The 22,742-nt window shown below is 32.9% G+C and overlaps 1 protein-coding gene across 1 annotated transcript in view; it reads right to left on the bottom strand.

Moving 5' to 3' along the window:
- The window catches only part of LOC145287792 (radial spoke head 10 homolog B-like), a 77,242-nt gene that overhangs the window by 40,229 nt on the left and 14,271 nt on the right, over positions 1-22,742 (bottom strand). The window contains exons 6-10 of the mRNA XM_080135624.1: positions 17,223-17,444; positions 13,749-13,925; positions 7,916-8,027; positions 3,876-3,985; positions 2,207-2,393 (exon numbers count right to left, since the gene is read on the bottom strand). Coding sequence (XP_079991750.1) covers positions 2,207-2,393; positions 3,876-3,985; positions 7,916-8,027; positions 13,749-13,925; positions 17,223-17,444 — 808 coding nt within the window. The remainder of the gene's footprint in view (positions 1-2,206; positions 2,394-3,875; positions 3,986-7,915; positions 8,028-13,748; positions 13,926-17,222; positions 17,445-22,742) is intronic.

Below are 22,742 nucleotides of genomic sequence, written 5' to 3'. Positions count from 1 at the left end.
TCGAGCGAAGGATGAAGCTTCAATATGATACTGAGTTTGTGAATTTTTGTTGTGTCTGTTGAAAGTTTTTAGCGGACACACAAACACACATACATACATAAACACATTTTCGCTTTTATATTTATAGAAGATAAAAGGCAAAATGTATGTATGTATGGTTTTATGGTCGGGTCACTGGCGACTAAACTGGTTCCCCCACCAGACTTGTTTGGTGAGGAGGGTGGCTAGTCTCCCTGAAGGATCAAAAACAAAACCTTCCAAATGGCGAATGAACCCTTTTTCGGGGTCAACGGCCAACTAGCACCGTGTATGTATGTGTGTGCTGGGGTGGAGAGGGCTCCCGAAAGCCGTGGTGAAGGCAACCTTTCTAGGAGAAGCAAATCTCTGATTTAAAAAACCATAAAGTTGAAGACCAGTACCCGCATTAAGCTGGTCTGCAGTTTCACTTGTTGCTGGCTATCTTGCTCTTGCTTGTTGCTGGATCTCAACATTTTGAACCGAGAGAGAGACTTAGCTGTCGTACAAAGCTAAGACCCTGTAACATCATCTGTGTATAGATACTCCCTCAGGCATTTGTCTATAAAAATTGTCCTGTGGCGATGGAAGTCATTTTTGGGCTCATGGACGAGGGAGTGGCACTCGTCTGACAAGACGTTGCAATCATCATGTATGTATGTACACTTTTTATGTATGTCCACAAAAGGCTGTTTTCCGGGGGCTGCTCGCTCGGTTCCCTCATTATTAAAACTTTTTATATCACGTCTAAATCATAATATTTATGAGTTAACAACAGGGGTCACCTGTCTATTTAATTTGCCCGACTTTGAAAAGCTAAATATTCCACATTTTTGGATCGCCGTGTGTTGCTTTTGTTTTTCGGTATAAAAAAAGTGAAACTTGATTCGATTAGCCACCTCTCCGGCCCACGGCCGATAGTCTCCAGAAAGCGGTGTAAATGGGTTTTCACCATCATATCAGACAGTTGCTTTCATTTCAAGACACTCCCCTAATAACCGGGGGAACTGCTTTTCTTTCCCCAAACTGTCCCGCACAAAATCTTAACTGCTGAACAGCCATTGCGAACGTTATTTTTCAAGGTCAAACATCACGCGACTTAACTTCCTCGCACCTGTCAATTTAACATTATAAATGTTAACTTAACACGCTTATCAATTCCCCGAGATGGTTAGGTGTCTGGCTTTTTTTTCCCTTTCGTTTCCACCTTCACATCAAGGCTTCAGAGTTCAATGTGAACTTTGTAAAATAGATATGTTGTAAGTCTAGTGTCAGGTTCAACAGAGGAAATAACATGGGAAGAAACCTACAAATATTAATGATAGAAAGGGAGGTTTAATAAAGGATACAAGTGAAGTAAGTATCGTAAGTGCCAAACTCTCACTCCTATCACATCGCCAGTGTTGCATCCGTATGCATGTTTTATAAGTATTTCCATGAAATGGGATCCAATGAAATTTACTGAAATTGTACCCTCTAAACGAAATACTAGGAGCAAAATTCCATCTCTTCAGTGTAGTGATCTACAGATGTCGGAAATTTTTCTAGCCTGAAAGTTTTTCTTTCAAATTCTTTTCCTGCTTCACGTTAAATGTAATGCGTACAAACATCTTATTTCTCAATTTCCCACCCATGGAACACAATACTACGGAGCTACTTCCCAACTGACTACCACATGTTTTTAAGTCTAATTTTAACACCTTTGTCATCTTAAATAATCAAAGTCATATATTTTATGTTATCTCACATTCCACTTGACAAACTCATGAACTCTTATCCTCGATTGGTCTTTCAGCCTTGATAAGCTGTGAATCGTTAGTTCATTAAATATGAACGCATACCTTCATACTAAAACATTTTCTTTTCTTTTACACCTCCAAGCACCCGGCCATGTTTTGATCTACACACCTCCAAACACACCGGGCAATGCCGGGTACCCCCTGCTAGTCTTTTATAGTTGTTGTTTCAACTATTTCAACTCCTAACTTTATCCTCAGTAATTACTGAAGATGCAGTTGAAGACTTAGCATTCCTATCCCATCACGATTAACTACCTGACGAAGGCCAGAGGAATAGTTGGCCGAAACGTCACAAAACAACAACTAGATGAGGTGGATAGTAGTCCACAAATAAATCAATGATCCTTATTCTTGCCTTTCATATGGATGTAACCATTTTTTGTATACCTCACCTATGATTCGATCCATTTCCATGAGTGTATAACCCTGGTGATGAAAATAGCAATCTTTGAGAAATCGCCAATACTGGAAGTTGTTCATTAGGTAAATGTTATCTGGACTTTCTTTGCAGCCAATACGAGAATAAAATCTATAAATCGCCTTCAACGAAGCAATGTGTCTCCAAATATTGTTGCTAATCTACAAGAGCAAATTTAAGAGATAAATTACAAAAAGTTGAGAATTTTACAACAGACAATGAAAAGTTGCAATTTATCTTTGGTGATTATTTACATTAAAACAACGCATTTCAGGTGAAAACATTACATACTTACATATCATGATGAAATTAGTATAAATTCCAAAATTTACGAAAAACTGATCCAGTAGAAAAATAATTACATGTAAAAATAGAATTTATCGAATTACTGAATTTCATCGTATGTTTTAATGTGGAAGAATTGTACGACTAATTTAGTATGACAAACAAGGGAAGTAACCTCTGACTTAAATTGATGAATTAAGGGTGTGATATTTTTTAAACCAATGCATTTTAGAATATAATTGTGGCTGATATTTTTGTTAAAAATACATCTAACACATCTTCTACTAGATCAGTTATCATAATTAAAGAATCTATTTTAACTCGTTAGAAAAAGTAGTAACTATCAATCCACCAAAAGAAAAGAAAATGCATTCGGACATAAATGAGTTAAGGGCAAAATGGATTCATTGATTGATATAATAATTAAATGAATGATTTTGTGCTATGAAACAGATACGGTCAAGAATTGTAAATGTCAATGGAATTAAAGAAATAAATTGTAAGATGGCCAACATCATGAAATTTGGAATATAGACTTGTCATTTATTTGTTATAGGTTCTGTAATCACAGTGAGCTTCTTAAATTAAGGATTTGTATATATAAAAAATGTGAAATATAATTTGATAGAATCATATTTCCACAGAAAGAAATAAGAAATAATCAAGGCAATGGAAATGAAATATTTACCGGATACAAGCAAGAATAAACTTTAATATAAATAAAACAGCGCCATACAGATACAATAGAAAGAGCTTGTTATAAGGGGAAAAAATAAATTAAAACTGTAAATTAAAATTTACAATTAAATTTATTGTCAGATAGAATACTCTAAAAGCAATTGCTTTTGGAATAATCTGTTGAACAATAAATTTAATTGTCAATTTTAATTTACAGTTTTAATTCCTTTTCATATATATATATATATATATATATATATATATATATATATATATATATGTTCTATCAAGCTTTTACATCTGGTTGAGATTACTGTATAAATATTAATTCTTTAATATTTATAATATACTTTAGTTTTACCATCTTGGATGATTTTGGTAAATTTAATTGTAATTTATATATATATATATATATATATATATATATATATATATATATATATATTGGCGTCTAAAAGCAAACTGGTTTTGGAGCAAAAATCTCAATCCTTTTTATTCAACCATTCTGGACTATCAACAGTGTCTACTGTATAATCATGACCCTTTCCGATGTGTTCCGGTGTTCAGGCATCATTTATTTTAAATGAGCACATGCCAGTTGTGGCCGCTTATCTTTTTATCTCTCTGTACCTTCACCACAACAATATGTGCTGCAGAAGTTCAAAACATTTTTATTTTACCTGTTCCAGTTCTTGTTTCTTGCCCAATTTTGGGTAGTCCTTCAATAAGTCTTCGATATCCAGCAGAAAGTTTATGTCTGTTGTACTCTTTTCAGAATCACCTGGAACACCTTCAAATAAAAACAATTCCAAATAACGAGTCGAAAAATAGCCATGTGTAGTAAGCCTTGTTAGAAGATACCACATCTATGTACTGTTTACTTGTTTGTTCGACGTGGCTTAAAACCTAGATATGTTAATGACCTCCTCTAGCAGGTTATTTCATGGGCTCGAAATCTTTCTTCTATTGAGGTGCAAGCAATGGTAGAACTTGACATGGGGTCGAAACACGGATAGAGAACTTTTCTTTCTTTGAGCTGCAATCGATGTTGTTGTTTTATTTGTGCATGAAAATTTTAGTTTTAAAATGTGAAATTAACATTGAGTTCAAGAAAAATTTGATTTTGTACTTTCTGGATGGGAGCAAAGTGTAGTATCTATTCTGGCACTGTGTTACATGATAAGGACTGTCCCCTTTTCATGTAAGTAAAAAAATAGGGAATTAGTTAAATGAAAATGATATCAGATTAAGTGGGGATTGAACCCTGTAGATAAGTTTTAAAGAACAATAGGTTTAAATGGAATGCCTAGTTAAATTGTTGATTCTGTTAAAATATTTAATAAATAAAAATTTGGCTGGAACCTATTCACATTCTTAGAAAGAATGCATAATAAAAATATCGGTTACAGAATTAGACAAGTAGGTTAAATTCCTTTGTAAAACAACAAAGAGAATGGGAAATTTTCTGGTCGTCAGAAATGGTTTCAAAATGTGCAAATCGCGCATGTTTGAAACACGTGAGTTGTGGTCACGTGTGATTTATCAATATAGGAAAGAGTTCGAAGTTAGTTAAAAGAGAATCAGATCAGTTAGATCAGAGAAGCAGAGGAGATCAGACCGATTCTCCGTTAGAGTCAAGGCACCCTCTAGGAAGCGAGAGGTTTAGAGGTAATCATGTAAACAACTTTGAATCCCTGAAATACAGAATCATGTCCTACCGGTCGAAGAAGAAATAAATGATCATGTTTTTTATAACTGCCGTCTTTCTGTGTTCATCATTACAACGAAAAAGGTAACGTGTTTATATTATATGTACAACTGTCAAACGTAAATGCCAAACGCACTATCTCTCGGTCTATCTATCTATACATCAAATCTCCTCTCATTGTGTATTACATGCCGTCGGCTCTCCTGTAGTAATCTGTACTCTGCCTGTCTCGTTATATATAAGAACTGTCTCTCTCTTTATATGTACCTTGTCTCTATATCTCACCATTGTCTACATCTCTCAACAATATGAACACTCACAATGAATATATATAAAATCTAGCATCCAACAACATGATCACACACATGAACACAAACAGCAATGTGGAGTTTGTAACATAGGCGCCACCAAAAACCTCAGCAGTAGAGTGGCCTTACATAAGAGCAACATAAAAATTGCAGAAAACAGACACCTCCGTGTTTCAAAACATATATGCATTGGAAATAACTTCAAAATAATGCCTATTTTCATCCACATCAAGTCTGACTTTCTCCAAGGCAACTTGAACCTGGATATGGTAGGCATTGTTACAACCTTCTCTGGCAGACCATTATAGGGAGCAAAAAACACAGATATTGAATACTGCTTTTCTTCTGTTGATATGAAAGTGATGATAGTACACCTCCCATGGATAACCACAGAGATGACGATTAAATGTTGCAGTGGATAAAAGAACACACTAATATACACAAAAAGTATAAACAATCATCATCAGAAACATGACCAACTCCCTGCAAAAAGAAACAAAAGAATACATTGCTGTAAGCATTAGAGTCTTATTGTTAATTGAATTAACCTACAATAGAAAATACTTACAAGCATAAATAACATACAATGACCAACTAGACTAAGCCCAAGTACATAAATACATATTTATTACAATATCGACAAACGGAAATGAAAACAGAATTACAATACAGAACAATACAATAAAGTGGTACTCACTTTCGTGGTGGCTCTACCGTGAGCAGAAAGTAATATCATTGATTCTAGAGTCTTACTCTGATTCAAGTGGGTATCGTTCCCATGAGGGGTAAAAACATGCATTCCTATCTGATGCCAGGGCTCTCTCTGTCCCCCAAGGGAAGTAACCCTCTGGTTTACTCTGTAACCGATGTTATTTTTCCTTATTCCCCTATAACATTTAGCACATCTACTGGATTATTTTTTGTAATTTTTTAAACGTAAGTAGATAACGGTTTCACCTTAAAAGCATTCGTTTAAAACATCACTAATCTACATAAGCACAAAAAAAATGGGGAGACGACAATAAGATGTTAGGGGCAAAAAACTCTTCTAAAAGGTAGATTTAGATCATTGTCCTTTCACATCGTTTATTGCTCATCTGCAACCACGTGCCCCCCCCCACTCGACAACATTTGTAAACCACCATCGCTGTTTCCGCAGCTTCCTTCTCTTCCATCCTCATTTATGACATTTCTATAAAAGTCTGAGGGTCGTTATTTATGACTGCTATGTCAGTTTCCCAAAAATCGGCACCTCTGCATTATATGGATGACACCATTTTTTGTGCATTTCACTAAACTATTGCCAGGTGGCATTTCTCGGTTAAAAAGCTATATTTTGTTACAGTGACAATTTTACTTCAATTCAAAAAATGTTTTTGAAAAAAAAAAAATCCAATGTTGGTTTAATTTAAAAAAAGGTTTCATTTAAATTATTTAACTGTTTGCAAAAAAAAAATCCAATTTTACTTTAGTCCAAAAGAGAAAGAGAGACAAGGAGAGAAAGAAAGGAAGAGAGAGAAAGAGAGACAGAGAAAGAAAGAGAAACAGAGAGAATAAAACACAGTGAGGAAGTAAAACAGAGAGAGAGAGAGAGAGAGAGAAAATTTGGACAGGTTCTAGACTACTGTGGTTGGATATTAACAGGTGACCCCGTGAAGAGAAACATTCGATAGGTTGAACACACAAAGCTAGATTCCATGTGAGGAATGCAGGTCTTTCCACCATTGTCTATTGGAATTCATAATTTAACCCAGAAATATGTGAGAGGATATCGGTCAAAGGATTGAAACAATAGACAATAGGAAATATTAAGCATTCCAATGGGAAAAGAATGTTTACATAAATCATCACAAAGAGAAAGCGGGGCAGTTGGCCAGAGAGAAAGAGAGAGAGACAGAGCAAACCTGACACATTTCTTCACCACCAACATCTACTTCATGCATTTTCAGAGATGTCAAAACACCACTAATAACTTTAAATTCAAAGCTGCTTGCCAGTGTGAAATAAAAACAATATATTTTCTTATAGATCAGCTGTGTTGTGATTTATTCGCTGTCAGTGTGTATGTATCGTAGACCAGCGACCAAAGTAGATTTAACAATTATATAGACTGGAAAGCACATTTTGAACCACTAACCACAAAGAATACATAACATGAGTAATTTTTTTAATTTTATTTATATAGAAAATCGGAGAGGGGAGAGTGAAAAAGGATCAGAAGATAGGTAGTTGTTTAGGATGAGTAAGGACTAGTCAGTCAGAAAAAGAGAGCAAGCCTGATATATTTCTTCACCACTAACATTCACACTCACCTCACGCACCTTCAGAGATATCATAACACCAGTAATAACTGTAAATCCAAAGCTGCTTGTCGGTGTGAAATAAGAGCAGTATATTTTCTTATAGATCAACTGTGCTGTGTTTTACATAGACTTAACAATTATATAGACTGGAAAGTGCATTTTGAACAACCAACCGCAGCAAAGACATAACACTGTATTCTCTTCTGTGTAAATTTCTACCATCCTTTTCCTTACAATTGTTTTATTTTTTGCAAAATTAAATTAAGTTGGATCAAGTGGTTTAATGCCTTGTTTGGAGCGATTTCCAATAAATTTTTATTCTAATCTTTGATAAAATTAAAAAAAAAAAAAAAAAAAAAAGAACCCATAAAACAACATAAAGAAAATGCAATTCTACTCACAAGGTACACCATAAAATAATGATGGTAGTCCAGGAATCACAGTGTTGGGGGGTAAATTATTGTTTATAAATTGGCAAGTATGTGTTTCACCAGTCCTGAGGGTAAATTTAGCCTGAAAAAAAAAAAAAAAAAAAAAATTTAATGTCAAAACTTTAAGAGAATTACTTTGCTAGTCCATAATCCCCCCTCCCAAGAAAAAACACAATAAAGAAAAATCTTTGTGATGTTACTGATGACAGAAAAAAAAACTTTGTACCCCCAAAATAATGTAAATTCATTAAATAGTTTTATTTTTATAAAGAAAATAATTTTTAAGCAAATTTGAATTTTTCCAATGCCTCCTTCTCCCTATGTTAAGAATGGTTTCCTAAAATCTTGCAAAAGTTTGAATTATTTGGAATTATCTCCCTTCTCTTGTAAAATGGCGTTAAGAGATCATCAATCATCATTCAGCCATAAAATTTGATTTTATCATTTAAAAATAAAACAAATTCATCAATTGACATGATTTATATTTTCTTTCTGTCATGGGTACATTCACCATAAAGATTTTTTTGTAGTTTTTGTTTTTCAGGGGGGGGGGGGTTATTGAGTTGCATCTAATCGAACATATAAAGGTGTCTTGTTGGATTTTCAAAATGGAACCCAAATATCAATCTGTCTGACATATCAATATTTGATTTGGAGTATCATATGTTTCAAAGAAATTTTCTTAACACTGTGTTACTTGCATGACTCTAGTTTTTAGTCTGCTAAGAAAACTTTTCCCTGAGACACTGAAAGAAATGTTATTGTATGCAGTGTACAGAGTTCTCTTCCTTGAATTCTTCAGTGTATATATATAAATTAAAAAAAAAAAATATATATATATATATATATATATATATATATATATATATACTAACAAAAATACCTGTCGTTGACTGGGTTCAAAAACAGCCTACAGAAAATAGACTCTGATTTATGAAAGTATCATAGGTTATGAAAAGGAAGGGTTTTAAAGAGATAGCTTCGAATTTGCGGGGATCAAAACAAAAGCAAAATATGATGAAAGTAAAAATAAAATAGATAAACCCCATAATGTATTATACCATACCTGTTCACACTGAAACACTTATTACAATATTCTGTGGATCTATATTAAAAAACCTTGTTAAACTTTGTGATATATTTTCATTCTATGGAGGTCAGGCGCAAACGAACACCCCATAATTTTATTATACCATATTTCTTCAAACTGAAACATAATTATCAAAGTATACTTACACAGTTAGATATGAAAAGTCTTTATTAAAGTTTGTGCCTATTTCCATTCTATGGAGGCCAAGACTTAAACTGTTCTTCTATGCATGCACAAATATATATATATACTTTTTTTTTTACTCACCTTCACCCCAAACAATTTGAACTTCTGCATTTCAGTACTGTTTGGGAAACAGGTAGCAGGAAGAGAATTCCCAAGTCTAGCTGTTCTAGGGAAGAAGCTATTTGAGTAAAAAACTTTCTGACATTTAGGGACCTCAACAGTGAAGGGGTCTGATTTTGTTGCTAAGCAGGTTGTCAGGGATATGTATGTTGAGAGGGCACAAGTGCAAGGAGTTCAGCAGATTATTTATATATATATATATATATATATATATATATATATATATATATATATATATATATACACACATACACACACACATTTGTACATTGTTAGTTTATTTTTAGCTATTTTTTTATCTGACTGATGATGGTTTAGGCAATTTTGCTTTCGGTTTTTATTCTAGCTGATGGCACCTAAATCATACTTTTTTTTACTTTTGAAATCACGACCATATATTGGGTATAATATAATATGAAATAAGCAATAGACAATTGACTCTATAATAATATATACCAAATTTAATCAAATTAAAATATATTTAAGTGTACTTACAACCGGATAATGCCGAGCCCCTCCCCCTACTCTTATGTAAACTTGCATAGACTTGCATAAATACGTTCATCATTTTTTTTTACTCCCTGGAAATATCAGGTGCAGGTAGTGACATTAAATATACAATGGAAATGTGTCGCAAACTCCTATAAGTATATTGGAGATAAACTGGAATAACTAGATATATTCTGACACTACATTAATTAAATTACTTAGATAAATAATTTGACAGCTTTAACAAAGGGCTACAATAATATCATGAAGTCTCCAATCACACTGAACATCCACAGAATACCCAGCAGCAATATATTACACATGGAAGATGCTGCTGTAAAATTTCCACAGGTCCTGCTAGTTTTAATAAATGTTGTATTTAAGTGACACTCATGTTATTGATGCGATTTATTGTTGAGTATTTTTGAATTATAAAATGGTGTGTCAAAATGAATAAATTCAACAAAGCTATTTTTTGTGATACGATCCTAGATATGCTATTAGCAAAACTATTTCTTGTGATATGATCCTAGATATGCTTAAACTAAATACTTATGACTATCCTTCCAGAGTTGTATGCAAAACAAAAGGATATATGAAATTCTGGAGTTTTGCTTTAGATGAAGTAAAACACCTATGATTACATTTTTATTTAAATATCATACATGGGTTTAACTCAGAACTGGGTTAAAATTTTTGTTGTTTCACAGCATATCAATCTGTAGGTCATTTTATGCAATACGATGTATTCATAAAACAATCGTTTCATAGGTTCTATAAACTTATTTAATTTTATATTTGTAGGCTTCTATAAAATTAGTTTTTTTTTGGGGTATTTGTAGGTCAATATATGGCAGTTCAAAATAATTCATAGCACAGTCATTTTATGCAATAGAATTATAAAATTTGTAAAATATTTATAAAATATAAAATAATTTTCAAATAGTAATTTCTAGTGGTGGGATGATTAATCAAAATCGTTATTCGTAAGAATTGTGTATTTTGGGGGGTAATCGGAATCGCATCGTTAAAAAATACCTTAGATTTACGACTCTTTCATTACGATTCTCTTATATTTTTAAGTTGAACTGTTTGTTTGAAGTGAGATTAATGCTGTCAAAAATTTATGATAAAAACGTCATAGAACTTTTCATAACATATTTAATATGATATACAAGAATTTTATTAACTACTTTAAAGGTAATCTTTATTTATCTTAATGAGTTTTCTTATTCCGTCACATACATAGGCACTGTCTGTCTGTTTTGAAACTTCGAGGCCCATGATTAGTAATATGTTTGCACTGTTGCGAAACTTTACGGGCCGCGAGGTAACATTGTTTTCATTTGTGAGCGAAGTTTATTTATGTATAAAACAGCCTAACTACGTCAAGTCCATGAAAAAGTTGATGACTACTTAACCCTTAGAGAAAAAAGATTTTACAGTGCTCTCATTGCGAGTAAATCATGTTAAAAACCAGTGGTTTTTACAACTTGAAAAAAAAAAAAGAAAAAAAAAAAAAGAAAGCGTTGATCTTTTGGCACATTTTTTTTTTACCGACACTCTTCCATGAGTAAATGAAAAATGTCTTGTCAACCTTTATATTTTTTAAAAATAAAACAAGCAAAGTCAAATTATTTAAACAATAAAGGTTTAATAGAACTATTTTTTGAACGAAGGCTGTTTCAGGAAATATTTCTAAAACTAAAGTGAAACTGATCACGTGGTATCAGTTCGCAAGACTTTGACAGTCAGTCGGCTTTTTTGAAGTATCCAAAAACAAAAACGTTAGAACTACATATTATGCTGACTGGCGGTTCCGCTTGAGGTTTTTCAAAAACTATGAAAGAAAACAACCATTTTGCTATCTGTTAAATAAATGCGGTAAGTGAATTTAATTTTTTTTTTCTTTTAGAAATTTACATTTCATTAAAATATTCTATGAATGAAGAATTAAACATTTCTTTTGAAACTTCTTTGCACAACAAAAATAAAAAAAATGTGAAGAATTTATTAAAAAAGGAAAAAAGTTTAACTTTTTAAAAAAATCCTTTGAACCCTAACTTTGCAAACTAACTAGTCACTCAGAGCCGTTCAACTAAAGGACTGTAGAGGCTTGGTCGACATTAACCGATGCCTGGTATCACAGTTGTGATGTGAGCATAGGTAAATGTTTCCCAACCCCTAACAAAATATAAAAAGGTTGTCAGAAGCAGCATTAAGGCGGAGGAGATTTCAAAAGTTCAATAAATGACTTTTATTTAACAACAGAAATAAACAATTACTAAATACTTACTTATTTATATAGAAATAAAGAGGTAAATTAAGACATTGAATAAACATTAAAAGATGACAAGTATATAATTAAGACATTGAATAAGAATAAACATTAAAAGACGATAATTATATAATAAAAATAAATATAGAAATAAACCAATTTATTTAGATTTAAAAAATAACATTGTTAAAAATATTTTTTAAAAGTCAAATGAATAAATAGGAATAATTTGAGATGATTGAATATAAAAAGGCTAAAAATTTAATCAAAGATTTAGTTTTTCTTAAATTTCATTTAGAAATAAGAATATTCTAGAAAGTGGAATAAAAATTAGTCAGCAATTGAAGCTGCAAAAAAAAAAATGTTAAATTTTAAAGAGTTATCGAAGATAAAGAGAAAATAAAACAAAAAAATGAATATCAAAAGATAAACAAAATGTTATTCCCCTTGAAATTTGATGTTATTGTATTTTTGTTGAATTAATCATGACTTATTTTTCCTTTATATTTTTTGATATATAAAATAACTCCTGAAATTGATTGTTATTAATTTCATGGTGCATGTTTAATTCATGGTTAAAATATTTGTCTTGACTTATCTTCAATGAAAGAAATTTTACAAAAATAAATCAAATCATTTTCGAAATTCCCTTAATTGTATTTCCACTTTTTCGCTGTACCAAATTTTTTCACTACACAAAAACTTTCGATTATATAATGATATATTTCAAAACAACAATTCCATGAAAATCGGAATCGTACTTGGTATTGGAATCGTTAATCAACATTTTCCTGGAATTGAAATTGGAAAAATTTAAGAATCGTCCGAACAATAGTCGTTTCATAGGTTCTAGTCTACTTTTATCTTTCTATGCTTCTATAAAACTAGAAGCTTTCTTGGAACCTGTAATTAAATATGGCAGTTCAAAATATATTAACAGGAAAATTCTTTCATATATTTACATATAAGGCAAAACTGGCAATCTATACCACAAATCAAATCAGAAATGAGTTGTGTTTGAAGACGAAACATTGTTTGGCAAAGCTTTCTTTTGTCTGTTATTTTTTTTTTTTATTTATTTCTGGAAGTCAGTGTTGCAGACTGGCTGTTAAATTAATTTTCAGGATACGAGTCATGATGAATATTAAGTATTGTTGGGAATTATTGTAACTTTTTTTTGTTTACTCTATATAGATGATTAATTATATATGCTAACTAATGTCCACAGTGTTTCCTACCAACCGCATTGACATAGCCTTCAAACACAATTCCTTTTACACAATGCCCAATGCTTCAAGCAAACTAAAACATTCTTCTCTATCTAGTAGAATTTTAATTAAAAATATAAATCAGTCTTATCGGAAATTTCCAATTCTCCATTGGCACAAATGCATTTTAGGTTTATAAAAAGGAGAACAGGGGAGATGTCATTAAATTTAAAAGGTTCAGTTTTAAATTCTGTATAGGTTTCCGAGTTTGAAAAGATACACCTGAAGAAGGTCAGAGGTTACACTGACTGAAATGTTGTGTAAATAACAACTAAGGTGAGAATAGTAGTCCGAATAAACCAAATAATCCAAACGATCAATCCTCATCTCAAAAATTCCCAAACATATGAAATATTGTGCAGGAATACTTACTGGCCCATGTTTCATATCTTCATACCATTCCCCATCATATTTGGCTCCATCAGCATATTGGAAGATTCCTTTACCATGTTTCCTGCCATTCACAAACTGTCCAATGTAAGAGTTACGGGTGTTAAATTGGTTTCCTGGCAGTCGATAGGTCATCCAAATATGTTCTCCAAATCCGTGCTGATAAAATAAATGCATAATCATTTTCAGCATACAATACCCACAATTCAAATAAGTTTTTTATCTATTTATACATTGTAATTACTTTTTGATGGTAGACAGACGTCAGTCATATGTTATTATAATCTTTTTTTTTTCTTTTTTTCCTTACATTTTCACCCCAACAAGGCACATTGCCACTTTGATGTAGAGGACTACTATCACGGACATAAGCTACAGAGGTACTAAGTAGGGAGTTGGGCAGCAAGATGTCAGCTCACGTTACACTTGAACTTCTGCATGTCAGTACAGTTGGGGAAGCAGGGACTCAGAAGGGAATTCCAAAGTCTAGCGGTTCTAGGGAAGAAACTACTGGAGTAGAAAGCTCTCTTACATCTAGGGATCTCTACTGTGAAGGGGTGGGATTTAGCTGTTTGTTGAGTTTGGTGGGAGGTATTTGCGTTTAGGGGGCACAAGTGCTTGCAGTTCGTCAGAACATTCACCGTTAAAGTACTTGTAGAACAGGCAGAGGGATGCTACATTTCATCGATGGGACAGAGGCTGAAGCTTAGGTGACAGTTCAGGACCTATCAGGTTGTCAACTACCTTTTGAACCTTGTCAATTTTGTCAGGGAGGTCATTTATGAATATTAGGAATAATAGAGGTCCAAGGATAACCCCTTGAGGTACTCCCGCATTTATATCATATTGTTTAGATGTACGACAGCCGAGGACATTTTGTTCCCATAAAAAAAAATAAATAAATTTTTGATGAGTTAGATTTCAAGCACTCCAAAATGTGTGCTAACAAATTTAATGGCAAAGTTACAAATATATGTAGTTTAAAAAGTTTTATTTATTTTTTGCACAAACATTTTGTTATATACACACATTTTAATTAAAAAATATTTTTGTAAAGAAACCCTTTTATTTTTTTTTTTAAACAATCAAACTTTGTTTTTTAATTTTTTAATTTAAAAAAATCTGTGATCTAAAAGTTCTAAATGTGTTCTGTTTATGATTAAACTCAACCGGAAGTAAAAATTAAAAAATCTGATGTCCTTTTGATCAGTGTTCATTTTGGAGTGCTCGAAATTTATATCATCCTCAGTTTCAAAATCAGATGCCTGTTATGTTGATTAATCAACTTTCCCTACACATCAGTGACATCAAGATGCCAATAACACTACCACTATGTCCAGGTGGCAATACAAAAAAAAAAAAAAAAAAAAAAAAAAAAAAAAAAAATAGAAAAAACTCTTATTGTCTGTCTACTTCATTTTTTGTACTGTGCGTTGACTATTTTGTTCAAAATAGTTCAATTTTTGAGTTATCTCCCCTCTTTTAACTCAGTTATGCGAGTTGTCATGTGAAGACATGTGAATGGCACAAGACAGAATGACTTTGAATCTGAGTAAATGAAGTTTGTCCATGATAATTGTGATACACAATTTCAAGTAATATCGGACTAAGACTGACAGATGTAATTTGTATTTGTTTTTTTTTTAATTTTTTTTTTTTTATTATATTACAAATTGCCACTTTGGTGTAGGGGGCTACTATCAGGGGCAACAACTACTGGGGTACTATGTAGGGATTTGGGCAGCAAGGTGTCGGTTCACGTTACACTTGAACTTCTGCACGTCAGTACTGTTGGGGAAGCAGGGACCTGAAATGGAATTCCAGAGTCTAGCGGTTCTGGGGAAGAAACTATTGGAGTAAAAAGATCTTTTACATCTAGGGATCTCTACAGTGTGGGGGTGGGATTTAGCAGCCTGTCGGGTTTGTCGAGGGTGCACACGTCGTGGGGGCACAAGTGATTGCAGTTCGTCAGAGCATTCACCACTAAAATACTTGTAGAAAAGGCAGAGGGATGCAACATTTCGTCGATGGGACAGAGGCTGAAGCTTAGATGCCAGTTCAGGGCCTATCAGGTTTGCGACTCTCTTTTGAACCTTGTCAAGGAGCGAGAGACTAGTAGCAGATGCACCAGCCCAGATGTGGCAGCAATACTCCATACATGGGCGAATGGTGGCCTTATAGAGGTACAGGATACTTTCGGGTGTTAGTAGTTTTCATACCCTGTTAAAAGCCTTAGATATATCTAGAGCTACCGCTCTGCCCTCCCCCGCGTTGTCCAGTGAATGGTATATACGTTCAGAGATCACAGTTAGGATGTCTGCTGTGGAACGGGCTTGTCTAAATCCATATTGTTTGTCAGTCAGTAGTTTAGCATCAAAATATCTATGTCAACTCACATGTGAGTATCTTCATTTCTTTTACGACCGTCATTCATGTGCTATGCATAGGCACACATATTTTTGTATTTCGTATTTTCGTATTTTGGTATAATCTTCTGCAAGGCATTAATAGTTATGATATGCTGACACCCCCATTCATAATATGAACTATATCTCTAAAGAAGACTGGAAGAGATGCTGGTTGAAATGTAATATAGATATCAATGTTCATACATACACATATTCGTCTTTGGGCAAAATCTTCTGCAAGTTAAATATTAGGTTGATAAGAAAATTATTGCGGTTTTTAACTTTTTTAATTCAGATGAACATATCTCGGCTCAAACAAAAATTTATTGATCAAAAGCATCATCAGAATCAAAACAATGGCGATGAAATTGTTGAAGGCGTTTTTTATATAGCTTAGGTTTTCGAAGCATTTCTCATGCATAAAGTTATCGAGATACTTGAAAAAGTGGTAGTCGGTAGGTGAGAGGTCTGGAGAGTATGGTAGATGAGGCAGAGTTTCGTAGCCCAATTCGTTCAATATCTGCAGGGTCAGTTTAGCAACGTTTGGTCGGGCATTGTCGTGGAGGAGAATTGGGCCTTTTCTGTTGACTTTTTATCGCAAGTCACAATCGGGTTATTCTAGTTGCGTAAAATGGCTCATTCTCGTTGTGTAAAAGAAGGGAAGGAGACACTTCATAATGGCGTTTCTTTTGATTGTTATTCAATTCATGAGGCACCCATTATCAAGTTATTTTGTCTTTCCAATCCCTTTCAAGTGGTTGTCAATCTTCGTATACATTACGCCTGTTTCAGAAGCAAGTTCTCAAACAGTTGTGCATGGATTGGCTTCAACTACGGCTTTTAATTGATTGTTGTCAACATCCGATGGCCGAATACTAAGCTCATCATCTTCAAGACTCTCGTCACTGCCACAAAATTTCTTAAACTGTGAACAGACATCTCACTGCACAACTACCCACATAGCCTCAATAATACAAATAATAGCCTCTTATGTTCAAGTGGTAATATGCCTTGTGCTTGAGGTAAATAAATAAAAATACTGACAAACCTGTGTCCCTTCACGCCATTGTCCGCAATAAATTTCCGAAGATTTTGAATTTTCTGAAGAAAACCATTTCATGGTGCCATCAATATGTCGTTTGCTGTTAAACCACATTCCTTCATATTCATTACCGTTTGGATATCTTCGCTTCCCCCAGCCATGGAATCGATCATTCACCCAGTCACCATCGTAAAATGAATTGTTTTCACTGTCATACTGTAAATGACCCTGAAGGTAAAAAAAAGATAGAAGAAAACCCTTCTTGTTATTATGCAACAAACATTAAACACAAAACAAAAATAGATTTTATTAGTTGTATGTAGTGAAGTAGAACAAAAAGAAATTAAAAAAAAATATATATAGGACACAGCTGTTCCTTCCAAAAGGTCGAGCTCTTCAACGTCCAAAAATAATTCGCTGTCACTTCTTCCAACCGTCGTTTCACTCTCTGCGCTCTTCCCCTGCTTAAAAAAAAGTACCGTTAATATGCTGCCCATTTCTCCACTTATGCAAATTGACTATCAACCAGAGCCATCTAGTTTTCCATTTCTCCAAACAGCCAATTTGCAAAGGGGGACAACTCAAACCACATTGTATATACTCGATGTTGCTAGGTTGAAACATTAGCGGGCAGAGAGTTTAGTCCCATACTATATAAGATATACTGAATATCTTAACTTCTTACAATTTTCCTGAAAGTGAATCACATGTCGGATTTATGGAAGCAAAAATACATCAATTTTCATCTAAGAAATTTAAATGAGGAAATAGCTTAAAGGGGAAACAACTCTTACAACTTAAATAAATAGACTTCGGTTTTTAAAGGCAACTGGTATAGTCTCTTCTCTATATAAATAAAATGAACTCATTTTTTCCCGCCGGATTTTGACCTTAATAGGATTAAAAATCAAGATATTTCATGCAAATATAATATGCACAAACGGCAGAACAATATCTGAGGTGCGTTATAGGCTTATTATTTCTCAAATTCCTCGATAATCTTAGATTTCTATACTTTTTCTGCTGAGAAGTCACGGCCAAAATCGGTTAAGATCAATGGAAGTGGTAAAATATTTTCTCTCTTATAAATTCCTCCTCCCCCTGCCACCACTTAACACCGTTTGGGGATCGTTCACAAGGAACAGTTGAGAAGAGAACACTGGTTTGGCTTCGTAGTTCTTTCATGTGAAGTTATTTAAAATCACTAAAATAAGCTGCAGTGCTCTGTGGCGTAGTAGTTAGCGTGCTGGACAAGTCATATTATATTTTCACGTTCGCGCCGACCTACCGTAGTCGTTTTTTTTTTTTTTTTTTTTTTTTTTTCTAAACAACTGGAATGGACTTTTCTTGGTGGCCGAACTGTTAACGTTGCAGATGTTTTTTTTTTTTTTGTTTTTTTTTCACACTTTATTTTCCTACTTTTACTCATGACTCCGGGTTTGATCCTTCCTACTTACCTACCATAACATTTTTTAAAACTCCTCCCCCCCCCCCGTCCCGGAAACAAACACTCGGGCAACGCCGGGTACCCCCGCTAGTCTGATAATAATTTAGAATAAATTAAACATAAATTAAATACGAATTAAATAAATCAACTTTAAATAATATTTCTAAATAGAACTATGAAGATAATTCTCTTACAACAGACAATTAATAATATGGAACTAAGTGTTAAAATATATTTTCTTTAATGTAATATGCAAATGACATTATTCTTTGAATGCAGATTTCCTTTGAATACATAGTATATATAGAAATCATGGTGAAATTCAGTTTTCAGTGTGAAAATTAACTTATGAAACAGTGTACCTTTTGTACATATTAATCATATTGTGAACAAAGAAACAGACAGGAATACAACTTTATTATAATACAAGATTCAAGCAAGTAAGTAAGCAAGAACATCCGGACAGTCCACAGAGGTTTATAATTATATAGATTAATCTAATACAGCCATTCCCAATTGATCTGAGTGTTCCAACATTAACCATGTATTTTGTTAAAAGCGATCATTATTTCTATAGACCTGATCAATGACACTCTTTCTCTCTCTCTCTCTCTCTCTCTATATATATATATATATATATATATGAAGGACGTCTTAAAAATAACCACCTATTCTGATGAAATTGGTCATTTTTCTAAAAAAAAAAAAAAAAAACATTTTTCAAAATATGTTCACCTTAATAAAAAACAAGCCGCACATGCATGGTCCACCTCTGGTGCTGCATGTGAGATGACACCACAAAAAATAATTAAGAAATAATTAACGTGAGAAATGTGAAGGGCCAACATTGAGTTAGTGGTCAGGCAAGTGTATATGTTCAGTTTCCTTCATGATGGGGATTAGCATGGGCATGAACGAGCATGAATAGACATCACCCATGGATAAAAAGTTATGAGGCAAAACATGTCTTTTTTGACCTCTTTGAAGCCCCTAGGGAGGCAACGAGAATTTTCGCAAAAAAAAAAATTTTTTTTACTGTGCACATCTATTTAATGAAATACAATTTGTGGCAAAATTTCAGGAAAAACTAATGGACGGTTATATAGCAATCATCCAGACTAACGGATGCCACCCAACATAGGCCTCTCTCCAATAAATCAGGGGACCAACAAGATCAGGAAATACCCAACACAATTATGCCTGTATTTCATTTGCAGACTTTCTTCATAAATCTCGGTATGAAAACCACTATATAGACATAAATATAAAGTTTTTGAGAAATAAAAAAAAAAAAAAGAGCCCCCAAAAAAGGTTGCTTTTTAGCCCTAAAAGTTCCCAAGGAATGCAAAGCAGAATTTTTCCAGGGTCAGCGATACTGAATTTATATGAAAAACAATCGCCTTCACATTTTCGCCAAGTTTCAGAAAAATCTAATGGATAGGGCAAAAGTTATGGGATAAGCGCCATTTTTTGTAATTTGGGGGCATTTTGAGCTCCTGGCCGAACCCCAGTGAACATGGACAAACGGTGCAGCTTCACGCCTTAAGATATGTATATTTGAATTCAGCACCATGTAAAACCACTATATAGTTTTTAAGTAATATGAAAAAAGAGCTCCAAAATGGTATGTTTTTTAGCCCTAAAAGTCCCAGAGGGATCCGAACCAGAATTTGCCATACATTTCTACTCACACTATAATAACAAAATAAAAACAGGTATGATAATTGGTTTCTTCTTACGTGCATTCAGAATTTGCAGTCCAGAATATCTAGACAAAGAATTCAAATACCTCATAAACACTTTGAAATCCTTGCAATATCCTATATATTTTATATTAAATGCTAAGCGAAAAGCCGCACAAATATTTTCCGGGATAAATAAACAAAAATCATATACACTAGACTTTTCTCTCATAAACAGACATCTTTTACCTACACACACCAATAATACAATAATTTGTAACACACTAAACAAACTAAGAATTCCAATCATACAAACCACATCACAAAATACAAGACAAATATTAAAAACAAAACATCTCCAAAACGAACCAGTTTCCAATATACACTATTCCTTGCCAAAATTGCCATCATAGATACATTGGTGAAACCCAGCGTAAATTATAAAAAAGGCTCAATGAACATAAAAGAGATATAAGAAATAGCAATTCTCTAAGTGCATTATTCTCTCATTCATTGCAGCATAATCACACCTTTGACTTTAAACAAGCAAAAATAGTTAAATTTATTTAAAATAAACCGTGCCGGAGATTTCTTGAATTAGCGCTTATCGCAACTTCAAGCACAATCAAACAATGTGGAGATTTCTATAATGTAGTGCCATTAATAAGTAAACTTTTATTAAAATAACATAATTTAATTGTAGACACAGGTTAACCTTCTCACACCTTAGAAACATAATTATTACACATAAATTTAATCAATAAATTACATGGCAAAAACACTCATTTCATTTCTTTTACACACCTATATCTGAATTTTAACAGACTTATTTTTTCCAGAAAGAATATTAACTGCGTTCATATCTTTTAAAAACATTAACGACTATATGACGTTATTAAAACTTTAACTATGCAAGCTCCCCTCCTTTTTTTGAATTTCGAAAGCTTTTCCGTTTCTGAAACAAAACAGCGTCACACTTTGCCCAGGAAAAATTTTCAAATATTTGTACTGGTGTTTTTGTTTTCTAAATCTCATTCATCCAGAGGAAGTCTCGAAATAAAGTCGAAAAGTTGATGAACACATAAATTGGTTTGTTCCGTTTCATTTCTCTATTTTGTTGGAATGATATTTCCATTATTCTCATCATATATATATATTTAAATGAGTGAGGTCACCAACAATTGTTATGTATTTTTTAAATTATTTTATTATTTTGTATTTTTAATTTTTTTTAATTATTTAGATCATTGTAATAATTTTTTTAAATGATTGAAATAGTTTTTAACGGGTTTCAGATGTTCTGTGAAGCGTCCTCTTCAGAAAGTATTCAAAATGTAAAATATTTAAAATGTATTTTAAATGTGTTCAGAATGTATAAAAGCATTTTCGCAGTCCATTTTGGTTACATGTTTCCGAGCGGTGAAAATATCTGTAAAATGGGTGTGCGTGTGTATATATTAGCAGGGTTACCCAGCATTACCCTGGGCAAAACTGTAACATATTTCTATCAAAACTTCTATTTTATTTCTTTTCTTCCTACCTTTTTCCACTCCAGCTGAACAGCCCATTTCTATTAAAACTTTTATCTTTCCACTGCTCTCTACCTTTTTCTCTTTCATAAATTTATTATTATCAAGTTGAACACACACACAACTCTATTTTATATAATTGATTTCTAGAGTAAGGAGTCAACATTTTCTTTCCAAATAACACTGAAAAACTGCCACCCAATAAAATGTGGTTATGCTGATTAAAAGTATACTAACTTTGTGGTTCTTTGTTTTGTAGCTTTTTGCTTTTAGCTGGACATGCACACCAAAACAACTACTCGTTACCCGGTTGTAAAATCTGCTTAAATATGATATTTTAATTTATTGAAAAAAAAATTGTGACTGGCAATCAGCCAGAATAGAAACCGAAAGTAAAATTTGTAAGTAATAAATGGAGACAGACAGTCATGAAATAGAAAAAAAATGAAGGATGGGTGATAAGTGCACTTTAATTTGAAAAACAAAAGATACAGTGAAGAACACAAAAATGCTGCATCACGGTGTAAAATGGATGAGAACACAAAAATAAAAAAGAACGCGATTGTTGGGCATTTTTAAAAAGTTAAAAATAAACATTTTTATACTTATTGTGTTAAGATAGGATAGAAAAAAAACTTACTTATCATGTTATCAAAAAATTAAGAAAAAAAAATGCCGGACGTTAATTCACAAAAGATAAGACCATAAAACTATGATGACACAGATGTAACGAAGCTGCTAATTTTTAGCTTTTTAAAACGAAGAATGCGCATGACAAAAGTTTTTAGCAAACATACAAACACAGAGAGACAACTCTCCTTTATATAATAAACTAAACTTTTTAGCACATTAAAAATTTATTACTTTA

The sequence above is a fragment of the Euprymna scolopes genome, chromosome 11, assembly GCF_053919585.1.
Source record: "Euprymna scolopes isolate OS-2025 chromosome 11, ASM5391958v1, whole genome shotgun sequence".
NCBI lineage: Eukaryota > Metazoa > Mollusca > Cephalopoda > Sepiida > Sepiolidae > Euprymna > Euprymna scolopes.
This window is presented reverse-complemented; position numbering and strand designations above follow the sequence as displayed.